The sequence below is a fragment of the Caloenas nicobarica genome, chromosome Z (assembly GCF_036013445.1).
Source record: "Caloenas nicobarica isolate bCalNic1 chromosome Z, bCalNic1.hap1, whole genome shotgun sequence".
In the NCBI taxonomy this organism is placed as follows: domain Eukaryota; kingdom Metazoa; phylum Chordata; class Aves; order Columbiformes; family Columbidae; genus Caloenas; species Caloenas nicobarica.
In genome coordinates, this window is record NC_088284.1 from 18,524,233 (window position 1) to 18,539,441 (window position 15,209).

Genomic DNA, 15,209 nt, shown 5'->3' on the forward strand with positions numbered 1-15,209 from the left:
TTATATAAACAGTATCATGAGACAGGGTGGGAGGTTTTATATTCAGTTTTGCATAGCAGCAGTGGAAGAAAACCAGTAGACATAGTAAGAAACAAGCAGAGGTTTTTATTTTAAAAATACAAAGTTACCAGAAATACAGACGTAGGGCACTTCAGGTACATTAAAAATAGCAGAACTGGGGATTGCTCTGTGTGGGAGGTACACTCACTCAACACCACCAGAAACTTACAGACACCATGGTCTCCAACACCAGGGCCCTTAGCCAATGAAACACCCCAGTCAAGAGAAGTTTCTAGACCACTGACCACATATGACCACAGATCAGATTTGACCAGGGTATAAACGGGGCCCCGCTGGAGACCTCCTCAAAACAGCAGGTCTGCAGCTGGGGACTTCCCCCTTAGGTTGGGACATCATCCAAGGAAACACCTCAGGGTTGAGCACATTTTGAGTCATCACAAAGTTTGTGGCTTCCCTGAGTTGGCTGTGTAGTAACTGGATTCCCATTGATATCTTGAACCTGCGGTTTACTAAATATTTGTCAGAGCCTAAAACGTGTTCTCAATCAAAATCACTTTATTAACAGTTAAACAATTTTGGTCAGAAATAAAAATAAATTCCCCTTTGAGTTTGCCATCTGTCTGGTTTGATTTTAGTGTGCCTCTGAAACACTCTGTCCTGGCACTTGTATCTAGCAATTATCAAAAATGTTTCTGTTCTTTCTAGGTCCCTTTTTGGGTCCTACCATGTGGAGTTTTTTCTGCTTAAGGCTGGAACCTTCAAATCCTTGCTTACTTCACTGTGATATTAATGATGCTGATATCCTCATAGGGTTTGTCCGTTTTGGGATTGACTTTTACATTTGAGATTCTTTGAACAACTTCCATTCCTTTAGTCACCCGTCCAAACACACTGTGCTTGTTGTCCAGCCACGGCTGTTTGAGGGCACAGGAGGAGAAGAAAAAAAAAAAAAAAAGAAAAAAAAAAAGAAGAAAAAGCAACATATTAAAATAGAAAGCAGCCTCTAGGTTAGGTACCAAACCAGAAAGAGACTGATGTAGAGTAAGCATGCATACATTTTGTATGTTCAGACTATGAAACTTAACACCATATAAATACTAGCATGTAAATAACTATTAGAGTATGGCTAATAAGTATTCATATGCATTTAAACTCATTTTTTCAATTGTTAAAGTACTACAGGGGTCAAGTTCTAGCAATGCAGTAGAATTTCATAATTTATTTTCAAGTGTATTCTCAGTTCACAGAAATGCTGTTTCTGTCTCTATTTCATGGTATTTTCACAGCTGAACTTTAAGTGCCAGTCCAGAATACTACTTAATTCAAGGTAATATACAGTATGCCCAATTAGCAACCTGAATATAGGCACTGATACAACTTAGTAAGCTCCAAAATTATGGCAGATGGGTGCTTTTTTTAAAAAGGCACACGATTTTGAAATAAGTGCTCTAAGAATGCAGTTTCTACAAGTGTTACCTTTAAGGATTTGCTTTTTATTTGCTAAATTCATATACCAGCATTTATTTTTTTGACTCTGTACACAGATCAAAGGAAATCTTCAAACCTGAATACTGGCTTCTTTGTATAGCTATAATTAGGCAACATTAAGGAGTCATCCTGACACCATATCCAAAAACTTCAATCAATCTAAGCAATAGCTAGATTTCCATCATGTTTAAACTAGTATATTAATACAAAATACTCTAGTAATACACAATTAAAATGCATCTGATTTACTAAGAATTTGATATTGCCCTTACTCCAATTAAAGGCAAAAGGCCTCTTGATCACACATTTGTTTCTTCAAGGACTGTTTCAGTGAAGTCTACACAATATACATAGTTGTGTGCAGTGTTTATTTGCAAAATAACAAGAAAATATTATTTAGATAGTGCTGTGTTGCCCTTTCCACCAGAAGAAAAAAAATTATATTTTTATTATCTAAGTTACCATCTCAAGCCCTAAATTGAGCTTTTAATATTACTCACAGTTGGAACCACTGTTATAAAAAACTGGGATCCATTGGTATTTGGTCCTGCGTTAGCCATGCTGAGCGTGTATGGTCTGTCATGTCGTAAAGTTGAATGAAACTCATCTTCAAACTCTCCTCCCCAAATACTTTCACCGCCCATTCCTGTACCAGTTGGGTCACCAGTCTGAATCATGAAACCCTGCACAGAAATTAAGTTTTATTATGTCATCACATAGAATAAATAAGCAAAAATGTTTTATGCCAGGTGACATTTCTTCAAACTTACTTCAAATGTTTCAACAAAATGTGTTAAAATGCTGTGGATAAGGGACAAAGCATTCAGGGCTTCTTTAGGTGATAATGGAGTACTTGTGAAGAAACAAGCTTACTCATGGTTCCTGCTAGTGAAGGACAGAAACCTGACTATCTGTACCTTCTGCAACCACTTAGGCTTTATCAACTTGACTCTGGTGCAAGAGAAATACAAAGGCTTAAAAGAAATGCCTTCTGACATGAAACAAAGTCTTAGTTCAAGCAGGATTGCTGAATTGATCTCTCGGTTTCAGATTTCTTCCACTTTGTCAGTTCGGGAACAACTGTTAAACAACTTGAAGTAAGTGATAAAGCTGTTAAAAACCTCAGAATTGTTCAGACTTTACAGGGAATTCTGAAGCCATTACAGAAATCCCTTGTGGAAAAGGGAAAGGAAAAGGTTAACGGAGAGGACCAACTACAAAGGTACATTATCTAAAATAACAAAAAATTAGCTTTATACAATTACCTTAATGATACGGTGAAATATGTGTCCATTGTAATAACCATTTCTGCTGTGCACACAGAAGTTTTCCACTGTTTTCGGGCACCTAAAATTGTGTAACAGAAAACATAGGCTACAATAAATATTTAATTGTATAGTGGCAAGGCTGTAAAGATTTCAGCTGAGACCAAGATCCTGTTGTACTGAGCAGTGCTTCAGCACAGTGTAGAAAGAGCTTTCATCAAGTAAGGAAAAAAACCACAAATCCCCACCTCCTCAAAGACGGAGATAAAAACAAAAAAAACTTGAGAGTTGCATGATTACACAGAAAGGCAGCAGCAATGTTGATAACGCTGCAGTATTTTAGCTATTGCTGAGCAGTGCTCACACAGCGTGAAGGCCTTTTCTACTTCACACCTCATCCACCAGCGAGGAGGCTGAGGTGCAAAAGGAGCTGGGAGGGGACACAGCTAAGACAGCTGACCCCAACTAATGCCAGGGATATTCCATACCAAATGATGTCAAGCTCAGTAATGAAAGTTGGCGGAAAAAGAAGGAATGGGGGAACATTCACAGTCATGGCATTTGTCTTGCCAAGTCACCGTTATGTGTGATGGAGCCCAGCTGTCCTGGAGATGCTGAACACCTGCCTGCCCATGGGAAGTGTGAATGAATCCCTTGTTTTGCTTTGCTTGTGTGCGGCTTTTGCTTTGCCTGTTAAACTGCCTTTATCTCAACCCATGAGTTTTCTCATTTTTACTTTTCTGAGGCTCCCATCCCACAGAGGGGGAGCAAGTGAATGGCTGTGTGGTACTTAGTTGCCAGCCAGAGTTAGACCATGAGGCAGGAACCAAATGTCTTTCCTCAAAGCCTAGTCCAAGGCACCATTCTTTAGATGTTCCTTCTCCAGCTTTCTACTTAGAAACTGTTTATTTTTAAAAATCAGTTAAGGAGTGTATGCTGCATAAGCAGAGAGTTGTTCACTCTTCTACCACTACAATTCTATTCAGTTGTATATGTAAGGTGTCCAGCCTTGCACACAACAAGTAAAATCTAAAAATACAATGTTATAGAACTTGCATCCAGCAGAGTCAGTTATCCTCCTCTGAAACTACTCACAAACATTGTTTGGAAGCAGGGTGAAGAGGCAGAACATTACTGCTGATGGAATAAAAAGGGGGGGAAAAAAAAAACCAACCAAACTTCCACTTCTGTGACTTGATTTTTTACTTCTGAGAGATTTGCTACCAGGGTGAAAATTCTTTGCAATAGCCCTTTCACTAGTTTTAGATAACTGATTAGTAGCCAGAGTAGATCTACATTGACAGGTTTATGCAGTAACACACATTTTCACAGCAAATGAGAAAACAGCCAAGTGGAGTCCACAGCTGTAGAGTTCAGCTGTGACAAGGAACATTAGCTTGGGCTTAGTGATATTCTAAACTGAGTCAGAAACAGAGTGCCAGTGGACTAAGTAATGGAACAGACAAGATTATAGTCTGAGCAGTACATAGTCATTCACAACTTGATTCCATGAGCACATGGCCAAAGATTTAAAGGGCATACAAAGCCACATCCTATAAGCTCTTCTTTAATTTTTTAATCACATTCACCTTGAAAAGATTTTAAATTCAAAGCTGAGCTGGCAGGAAATAGTAGAACAAAAAAGGACAAACCTAACAATAACCAAGCCTGGCAATAATGTATTTAATTGAAAACTGCATACAAAACATTGCAGTGAAGCACCTAGCAATACTATCCCTGCAAACATAGTGACACACTGACATGAGAATTTAAAAAAAAAAAAAAAAAAGAGTCAGATAACACGTAGCTTGGCCTGTCATTTACTGATAAGGGCTGTACCATTACTTCAGCTAGAAGACTGGCAGCCCTACAGGGTAGAACTGAAGTTGTATTGCCTTACCTATATTTATGATAAAACAGGAACTTGGGTTTAGAGAAGCATGGACTACACTTACATCATTTAAGTTCAAATGCATAGCAATATAAAATATATAATAATATATAGATCTGTTTCATAACAAAATGTTTGCATATATTAGCATCACAAAGAAGAGATCCTGACACAATAACTTTAGCAATTGTCATGCATAAAACTCTTCCAATTATATGTCTGGTTTTGGATATACACAGCACTAATATTATATGCTGGTATAAACTTCATGTTGCTCTTGAAGGAGCTGCAATAACATCAAATGTAGTACAATGGCCACATTTGGAAGTTGCAAACTGTACTACTTCTCTGGCTTCCACAGTCCTACTGTCAACAACATAAATCTCTTTCATGACAGAATCGAACAGCATTGACTTACAATAATATGTAGCATACACAGAAGCGCACCACAACCTATTCGCATATGCTGTTTAGAGAAAGAATAAAAGCTAAGAAAGGAATAACCTCCCTGAACCTATAATTAAATAAAAGCAAAAATAATTTTAAAAAATAATAAAATAATAATAAAAACCAACAGACCTGTGCCCCCAACTGTTCCTTATATCTATTTTGCCCTACTTTATTTGTGTTTGTAAAGAGTCACATTCTTAGCTTGATGTATTAAGAAGCTGTCAGGAAAAATGGACAGTAGAAAAAGGGGAAGAACTATTCCTAACTTGAAATTTAAGTCTTGTACACTGCCACCAAAAAGTGTATAAGAAAGTAAAAACAAAAGAACAGAAAAAACTATCAAATACATACTCAACAGGAAAAAGCTTGACATGAATATCTCCCATGCTTGTGTGGATGATGGCACTGTCTGAAACTCTTTTGGGACCTTCTGCTTGAGTAGCTGCCATGACCTCTTCTTTAGAAGGTTTCTCATTAAATACATCTCTGTCAGAATCTGCACTCTTTGTATCTTCTGGTTCACGTTTAGTAAACTAAGAACAAAAGAACAGAAGGTTAACTGTTTGGTTTTCTCTTCCCCCCCATGCTTATCTTACACACTGCACTGTACCAAAGATGTCAATATGATTATTCAAACTGTGAAACACCCAAATAGATTTAAAATGTAGGATGATAATTCATAGACAGTCTGTCCTTGCATTTCAGTGTTGTGCATTACCAGTCACGAATTCCAGTACAGCTATGTGCAAATCCAAGTAACTTTTCTATAACTGTTAAATTAAACTTCTCCCCCTTTTCAACAGAAAGCCCACAGTAGCTCAGCATCTTTTCTTTAAAAAAAAACAGTGGAGAATATAAATGTGTTCTGTTACATTCAGACAAAACCAGCAGGTTTCATCACAAAACTTCTAGTTTCACTACAAAGTAAAACTTAATCCTCTTATTCCAATACCACATTAATGTAAGACTATAGAAAAGCAGCAAATTTAACTGAAAACAAGAAAAAATCAGAAATGTAGTTTTATAGTACTTATAGTAAAAACATAGAATATACCAGTACAGAAGCATCTGCTTAAGTGAGTAGTACACTTACCTGTCAAATGACAATCACTAATCTCTTTGCATGCATATAGCCATGTTTTCTCTAATTGTGAGTTATGTTTTAGATTTTGCCTAACTTCTCCTCTTCAGTTGTCATATCATTCAGAGTAGTATATTCCCTTACGTACTACACACTAACCACACCAAGCTTTAGAAAATATACCATCTTGGTCCAATGAAAAACATGATCAAATTCAGACAGACCAATCTCTAACCTCTATGGTGATCACATCCCCGATTGACTACTAACTGCTCTGGAACTACTTGTCTGTTTGGTTTATTCACTGCATCTCACCTAAAATCTAAATTGTGAACAGGAAGATGACTCCTTGTCTTAGCTAGTTGCCCAGAATGTCCTTGATGCTACTAAGTCCTGATGCTGCTCTGAATTTATTTTTTTAAATTACATATTTTATACATACAGTTAATTATTGTTTCTTTATCAGTATAAGATCTTGTTAGGTTTTTCAAATGTTCTCTTTTTTTTTTTTTTTCAACTGGAATGAAGGCATATAATCTTCTCTGAGAACAATAATTTAGACAGCCAAAACGATCCAACTTTTTTTAAACTACTTGAGCAATAATGAAAAAGTTAAAGCTGTTCCTAGTCAATTTATAGCCAGCTGACGCTAAAAAAATCTAGAATATACTTGCAACATGAAGGAACTCCTCTGGAAAGTTGTGTTCACAAATAGGACAAAAAGCACTGGAAAGGTGCAAGAAGAAAAGTAAAAATAATACAGAAAAAACATCAGTACATGCATGGAGTTAAATAGAAACTAGACTCACCATGTAAAACCTATTTTTTTTAAAAGCTGTGCAGATTACTGTCGGATCTGCCTGGATATTCTGGAGAACAGGGTTTTCAGATGCCTTCATCTCTATAGTGATGGCAGCACGATGTTTCTTTGCTACTCCTTGGAACAAAGCTAGTTGCATCACTCTGATGTTTTCTTGTTTTCCCAAGATACGAATACACCTGACGTACAAGATGTAAAAAGGTGTAACTATTGTTAGCTGCTCACAGTCAGAGATTGTCTCCTTTCTGCCTGCAAGACCCAAACCAAAAAACTCCAAAACCCTCTCAAATAATTTACTAGTTGTTTTTACGATGCCTCTCTATTCAAACTTGCTACATGATTTACTAGTCAGCCTCCTTATGCAATAAAACCCCAATTGCACGATCCACATTTATGTTATCACACACAGTTAGCCAGAGATTACACAATTTTAATACAAATATACTTGCCATATTTTCTCGTTGTTTTACTAAGCTTTAAACTGCAACAACTCATTATGAATCACGCACTATCTTATCTACAGATTAATGTAAGGCTCCCAAATAAAAACAAAATAAGATTAGAGACCCCCACAGTCATATCAAGTTTTAAATATACTATAAACTTCACTGAATATAGGCTTTGAAATAAGAATATTTATCTCAAAGTGTGTCACTGGAACATACCTGTTAGTCTCTACATTTATGACCTTAATGCCCAACATTGTTCCATAGAGAACGAAGTGTCCAGTTTCATCAAAAATAATATTGATTAATCTTACTGCATCCACTTTCTCCAGCTCACGTTCAACTGCCATACGTCGGCCAAACTCCATGTCTGGTAGTTGCTGTCTCATCTGCTGAAGTTCAGTAAACATCTACAGAAAAATATAAGAAAAACTCCACTTTTATATAAACATATTTTACATTATTGATGCAGCAAAACACTGATCCATATGCTTAGAAAATTCAGAATTCAAATGATATTACTCCACACAAACTTAACTGAAGAATTAAAATAAATACAAATAATACTCCCTTTATTTTAATGAACCAATAGGCACGTCGTAGTACTAGGCCTAAGCAAAGACATAAAAGTATGTAGCCATCTAACAAATTTCTTAAAAGATGACAAGTATAATTCACTATCATGATGTTATTTTAAACGGACATCTTGCAGAATTGCTTCCTAGTAAAAAGAAATCTAGCAGTACAAAAACACAGATGAAAATCGACATCTCCATTTCACTGCATAACTAACATAAATTGGTAATAATTAATTCTGGGGCAAAGCAACACTAGAGGCAACAAAGAGAATGAAGAAAACCTTTTCTGCAAGAAAAACACAGCAATGAAGCTCAGCTTTAGAAAAAAATGATAACTTAGGTGAATGTGCTGCTAAAGAAATTCAAATACATAGAGAAAAAAACCTCATAAAAAGAGAAGCAAGACCAAACTTACACTCAGGGATTCATCAAAGACTCTCATGAGCTTCCCTGTCAAAAACCGGAAAATTCTAACTTTTCTGTCAGACCCAAGAGTCGCCATTTTCTTGCCATCAGGTGAAAAACTTATACTAGATGGGTAAGCCTTGCATTTAGCAAATTCATATAGATCAGTATCTGTTTTATACTCCCAGTTCACGTTCTTGGGAAATTTATATTCATGAGAAGTTCCAGTCCAGTACTCAATCATTCCAGATTTGTCAGCAGACACTACTACTTTGTAGACAGGGTTCAACCGTATCTGAGTAAGAGAGGATGTGTGGAGTTTATCAAAAACATGAAGTGGCTGGTTATTCCCTCGTCCATCATATATGAATATTTTTCCTGTGCTCTTCTCAGATGTTGCAACAGAAGATATGGCATCTCCAGGGCAATATACCCATTCACATTGGCCGGGGTGGTAGCTGCAATAGAGTGGAAGGAGAGGAAAAAAAAAAAAAAAAAAAAGGGAAAAAGGGACTGGTTTTACTTAGATAAGGATTGAGTTATGCTATAAACTTGCTATCAAATATCAGAAGCAAATTTTGAACTTCATTTACTAGTCTTACTAATATCTGTCTTGCTAAAATTCAGGGTTATAACCAAGCTTTTCCAAGCAACACAATTCACTGGATGGCTTGGCCAATTTCTCTTGCTCCCATATTGTTTTATAAAGAGGCTCTCATAAAAAGCAAAGGTAGAAGGCAGTTATAAAAGAAGAATAAGGATGGAAATCCACCTAAATCACACCAGTGGCATTAATTATTACTACTCAACTTCTGTGACTCAATAGCATTTCTCTTCCATATGTTATGTGATGAGTGCTTCCGCGGAAATGAAGAAAACTGCACCTTTGCCATACAGTTACAGAAAAGTTCAGCTAAGTCTAGCAAAAAAAAAAAACCACTATCTAAGTAAAATCAAGACAATCATCCTATATTCAATAAGTGTTCTGAATGCATTTAAGAAGGAACCCATTTGCTTCTACCAAAACCATACTCTACAAGTAAAACAAGCTATAGATATGGTCAATAATACAAGTTATGGCAGTTAAAGTCTGTAACCAAAGATTTTGAGAACCAGAACTCAGGAACTAAATGTCAGACCACAAAGAAATCATAAAATCACAGAATACCAGGTTGGGAGGGTCCTCAAGGATCAGCTGGTCCAACCTTTCTTGGCAAAACCACAATCTAGACAAGATGGCCCAGCACCCTGTTGAGCTGAATCTTAAAAGTGTCCAGTGTTGAGGAATTCACCACTTCACCGGGGAGATCACTCCAATGGCAGTCTCCACAGGAAACTCTTTTATAGTATCCTTTCAGAAATCAAACTAACAGATACTGAGGACTAACAAATGACAGACACTAATTATTTGGATTTTCAATGCCTGTCTGGTAAAGATTCTCATAAAGAGAAACACAACCAGAAGTTTGTCTCAGGTTCACTAGAAAGAATAGGATCAAATAAATACATAAACATGATGTCACATTGATCTATACATATCATTATCCAAAGTTTCTGCAGAAATAGCCATCCTTCTCCAGACCATTGATGGAAACGTAAAGCATGGGGATTTGCCGATCGCCACACTACATGGATTAGTTAGAACTGAAAGAATATGAAGGATTGGAGACAACGCTAATCAATCCTGCTATATACTGGCATATACCTGTCAAAGCAAGCAATGCAGGATAATGAGAGCTGAAAAGATCACATGGAACTTATGATGCTACATCAACGATTGCAAGTCTGAGCAAACAGCCATGAAAAAAATCTCAGGCAGGTCAACAGAGACCATCTGCTCAATAAACAGTAAGGCAGAAGACCGAGCAACAAACACAAAGTTTTAAAAGACTATTTAGGACAATGCTTATATTACAGCTGTATGCTGTTCTCTTCTTCATTAAAGAGTTCACTACAGGTAAAACTCAATTTATAGGGAGAGGAAGGTCTTCATTACTGAGGTTGAAGAATATATATTTAAAGATAAACCAGGAAACATACTAAAGAAAAATGTTACAGGTAGCATCTTCAGGGTATTCCTGAAGCAAAAGAGATTTAAATTCTACCTTAGTTTTCCCTGAATTCTCAAACAGAAAAAACATCTTCTACTGTAACATCAAATTAAATTTTTCTTAATATTATTAATTTTTCTTCATACTACAATTTTACCATTTTCATAGTGACAATACAGGGCTGCTAAGTAGAAAAGACCAGTAACAACAAAATACTAAGGTTAACTAGAATTCTTCCACAGCAGACAGCCAAGAGGGATTTAATTCCTATAGGTTAAATACATTATCTGGAGGAGGATACTAAAACTATAACCAGCAAAACATGTTACATAAGCTTCCATACAGGCATCTGAAAAGTTTTGGGGTTTGGTGGGTTTTTTTGAGTTTATAATTCTATTCAGTTTCAGAAGTAAACAACAAATAGTGGACTACAAGGAATCAGTTTTCCAATTCTAAAAGGCTTGTGGAAACGTCAGTATTTCTGCCACTCTTGGTACACCATTCATTGATCCTTCAACCCTCCAAACCCACCCTTGTAACAGCGTGGGGCTTTTTTTCCTCTAGTATTGTTTTAATTCAAATAACATCCATTCCCATTTTTCCCAGATTCTTTAGCTACATACTGTGTAACTACAGAAATCCTACAACAGCAAGACTAAGAAAAACAACATTCTTTCTAACAGAAGGAAGAAATTTCTATCCCTATGACAAAAAATAAGCAAACACATACAGGACAAATTCCTTCTTCACTGGAAATATTAGTTGGCTATGATTTTTAAATTCAGTTCCAAACAAGAGAAAAAAAATGCCTAGCTAAGTATTTTGAGAAACACCACATCTTTGTGCATAATATTTGACACTGAGGGAAGGCACAGACCTACTACACTCACATACTGTGCATATAGTCATAAATTTTTCTATTCAGTCAGTCAGACTCCAGCCACTGGATGCACTTCAGATAATGCTGTTTACTCAGCTTCCTCTGATTGGGGGAAAAAAACCCCTCAAAACACACAAATTATTGACTTACCTCTTAGCAAAAGAACCCCCATTTATAATCCCAAACAAACATTTTCAAGAACTATGTAACTTACCCAAGTTTCAGCATGTTGATCATATCAAAGTTGACTACATCAAACACTTTCATTGCTTTGTCATCTCCAACTGAACAGAATAATGCCCCCTCTGAACTAACAGCAATACTCTCAATAACACCTATTAAAAAAGTTAACATACGATTAAGACACAAGAAAGGGACAACCTTCATTTCAATATTCCACAGGAAAAACCTAAGGAGGTTTAAACCTGTTTCTCAGCTGTTTCTTCACCTTTTGGACTTAAAAACCTACCTGACTTTCATAATAAAAACCACCAAAACCCCACAAAACAACGGTTTGTATCCTATCACTGGTCACAATCAGTTACACGATAATGAACTACTTACCATATACTTAAATGAAAGACTATAATGTCAATTATTTTCATTTTAAATGTTCATTTAAACAAATTGAGAACAACATTAAGATACGGTATAAAACAATGTGCTCTTCAGCTTGCACCTCTCAAAAGAGAAAAAGCAGAACTCTACAGACTATTACAGTCCTGCTATTAGCACACATAATACTCAAAATTACTCTGCAATTAGGCTTTCCATAAGTCTTCCACAATATTTATTTTTGCTTGGTAGCCTCTGTTCTCACATTTTGTTTCTGTATATAATAAAAAGCTGATAGTTAAGATTGAGAACCCACCATAACATTTTTTCTAAGTCTAAGAAGAAATAGTACTTTTACTATATATTATTAAATATTTTTCTTATTATAACAGTCTGCATATCAAACCATTTTTTTCCCATCAGGCATATGATCATTTCTAATAGCAATGAGAATGCCATTTTCTGTCCAGCCTGTTTAATGCTTAGCATAATACAGAACAGCTATGTGTACTTACCAACTTTGAAAATTGGGTTAAAATTATTAATTCTTAATTGCAATTCAGCTGATAGTCATGACAATGATGCAGAATTTACTCTACAGTTGCAATAATACAAGATGGAAATTACAATTTTTTTCCACACTGCAGGAGGTAGGGAGGACATAAGGATTAAGGTAACTACTTAAAGTAACGTTTTCTTAACTTCTCTGGATTATATGAATCCTGTTATGTTCAGTTCAGTTATTTGTTCAGTTATTTTTAAATAGATAGCTTTTTAATGTCCTGGACATCCTCCCCACAGGATGGGCACAAAGTAATGCAAAGGATGTAGACGATCTGTACAGGAGGCGTCCCACATGTTTTATTTTCACCCTATCCCTCCTGCAGTTCCGGAACAAAATGTAACAGGACAGGGGAATAATGAAAGACAGGTAGGTATCATGTAATCCCTAGCTGCAGTAAATGAATCCCAGAACCCCTCTTCTTTTATTTGTATTCTTTGTTCAAATGCCTAAAAGCAAGGGTGAATAAACGGTGAGGTCCTTTATAGAAGAAAAAGCAACTTCTCACCTAGGTGACTGCGGAAGTGTTTAACAAACTCAATCCCTTCTTCTATTTTTTTCCAGAATTTTACGTGTCCATCATGACTGGCTGTTATGATAAAATCTGTCCTACAATTACAAAAGAAAAACAAGAAACAAAGAAACAAAAAAGTTACACATCATGCACTTTCACACCACTCTGGGGGAGTAATTTTCACTATATTTAGTACTGTGTAAAGAATAACCTTTAAACAAATTACTGTGACAATCTGTCTGAATGGGTACTACAACTCCCAGGAAAGCAAACGAGTACTTCCGTGCACTCTGGATTAATTTACAAAAAGTCAATGGCCTGAATTGAATAAATATATAATACTATCCCGTTTGACTATGTAAATTTTACTTCTATTTTAGCTCTGCTTTCACAGTAGGTGCTGTTTACTAATGTATGCACGTGCATGTCCATATAAAAAAGAGAGGATGTCCATATAAAAAAGAGAGGAAAGCTATCTCCTAAATCTGAGCAGTTCTGCTGAATCATATTTTGTTCAGATGCAGTCAGCTGCTCATATTCCTGTATATATTACACACTGCAATAAGGATTTTAAGACCTTCTTTCATTTTATTTAAACAATTTTTATCTTCACAGTAAGCCCTTTTCTCTGCACTTAGTTTTGTTTAAGTTTTTTTAAATTAGAATAGCACCTCTGGACTCAGTCTTTCCACTACTAAAGTTTTACAATGAAAACTTTCTAGCATATACAAAAATATATCTCTGATAATGAGACATGGTGAAAAAAAAAAAAAGACACTTACTTAGTACATGCTACATGTGTAATGACATCTCTGTGCATGTAACTGCGTTCATACATCGAAGCACATGGAAGATTTTCAAGATAAACGTGTTCAAATTCAAGGACTAAACAGAATAAAAAGAAAAATCAGGAAATAATTTTTTCATAAAGGTACACCAGATACATCTGGCTTCTCTTCTCCCTTGAATAGCTTACTCCCATTTTAGTCACAAATATACTAATATTTTCTGCAAACATAATAAAAGGGATTTCTGCTGTGGCCTTCTACTCAGACTGATAGATTCTCAGTAGACTGGAGCCACTCAAACTCTGCTTTAAGCACATGGATGCCCCATTTAAAGCAACTATTACCTTGGCTGTCTGAACGTATTAAGAAAACACTCAGTATCGCAATTTTTAAGTTACTGCCAGAAAGCAGATTATCTGCACCTGGTTTTCTTCGAAAACCATATTCCTGACACTGTTGTTAAGAGATTCAAGGTGCCACACAAGTATTGCAGCTTAAATTCTAAGTGCTAGCACCTACCTATTTCACTGTTTAACCGGCCCAACTAAAATAATCTGATTTTCTACTTTTGTCTCCAGTGTTTACATCCTAAATGTTAACACCTGTGCAACGGCATTGTTACTGAACCAGCAGGTTTGCATCTGTTGAACATATTTAAAACTGCATTTACTTTACAACCGATGCTCAGAGAAGTGTGAGTTGCCGGACATATCAACACCCCGTGTCAAAACACAACCCAGAGGCTCCTCCAGCTTAGGGCAGGGCCCCAGAAACCGTCTCGTTCCACATCTGTGGGCAGCACGGCCTCAGCGCTGCCGGCACTACCAAGCCTCTTTGGCTGAGGGCATCTCCCAGATGAAGCAGAAATAGCGGGTCCACGACCCGCAATTCTGCACCCGAGGGGTTCCTCCACAGCCCGGCCATTCTACGTTCGAGCCGCCGCTTCAGACAAGGGGCTCCGCCCGCCTGCCCGTCCCGAGCACAGGGAACTGCCCGAGGGCGGCCCAGCTGCCCGGCAACCCCACCCCGGGGCGCCCGCGCTCCCGGCGGGGCCTGCGGCCGAGCAGCGACCCCAGCGCTCCAGACCGGGCCCGGGGCAGCGCCCGCAGAGAAGGGGCAGGCGGGCGAAGGCTCCGCTCCTCCTGTTACCTCTCCTCTTTTTCGCTTGCGCGGCCTCCCCCGGGAGCGGCCCGACCCAGCGCTCCTCCTCATCCTCCTCGTCCGCCGCCTCCTCGCTGCCGCCCGCCGCCTCGGGCTGCCGCCGCTTGCGCTCCAACTCGGAGGACGCCATGCTGTGCAGCGTCACTTTCTCGCGACACCCGCGTCCTCGCCACACCCTATACCGGGTGCCCTGAAAGTGACGCCACGGGGCGCAGCCAATGATTGCGAAGCGCGCGCAGAGCGGGACGCGGGC

General features: G+C 37.7%; 1 protein-coding gene across 1 annotated transcript; it reads right to left on the bottom strand.

Annotated features, from left to right (window-relative positions):
- Positions 1 to 85: 85 nt before the first annotated feature.
- PPWD1 (peptidylprolyl isomerase domain and WD repeat containing 1) lies at positions 86 to 15,086 on the bottom strand. Its single transcript, XM_065656125.1, has 11 exons — positions 14,945 to 15,086; positions 13,790 to 13,892; positions 13,002 to 13,102; positions 11,591 to 11,711; positions 8,456 to 8,903; positions 7,682 to 7,872; positions 7,006 to 7,195; positions 5,467 to 5,648; positions 2,775 to 2,856; positions 2,010 to 2,192; positions 86 to 935 (listed from the first exon to the last, which is right to left on the bottom strand). The coding sequence occupies exons 1-11, from the start codon at positions 15,084 to 15,086 to the stop codon at positions 792 to 794; spliced, it is 1,887 nt and encodes a 628-aa protein (XP_065512197.1). The 3' UTR covers positions 86 to 791.
- Between the last annotated feature and the right edge of the window lie 123 nt (positions 15,087 to 15,209).

Excerpts from the sequence above, each read along its gene's own strand:
- PPWD1 (XM_065656125.1), bottom strand. The coding sequence starts at position 15,086 with ATGGCGTCCTCCGAGTTGGAGCGCAAGCGGCGGCAGCCCGAGGCGGCG. Across the intron at positions 7,196-7,681 it reads ATAAATGTAGAGACTAACAG|GTGTATTCGTATCTTGGGAA; the intron begins GTATGTTCCAGT and ends CTTGTACGTCAG. Across the intron at positions 2,857-5,466 it reads GTCAAGCTTTTTCCTGTTGA|GTGCCCGAAAACAGTGGAAA; the intron begins GTATGTATTTGA and ends ACACAATTTTAG.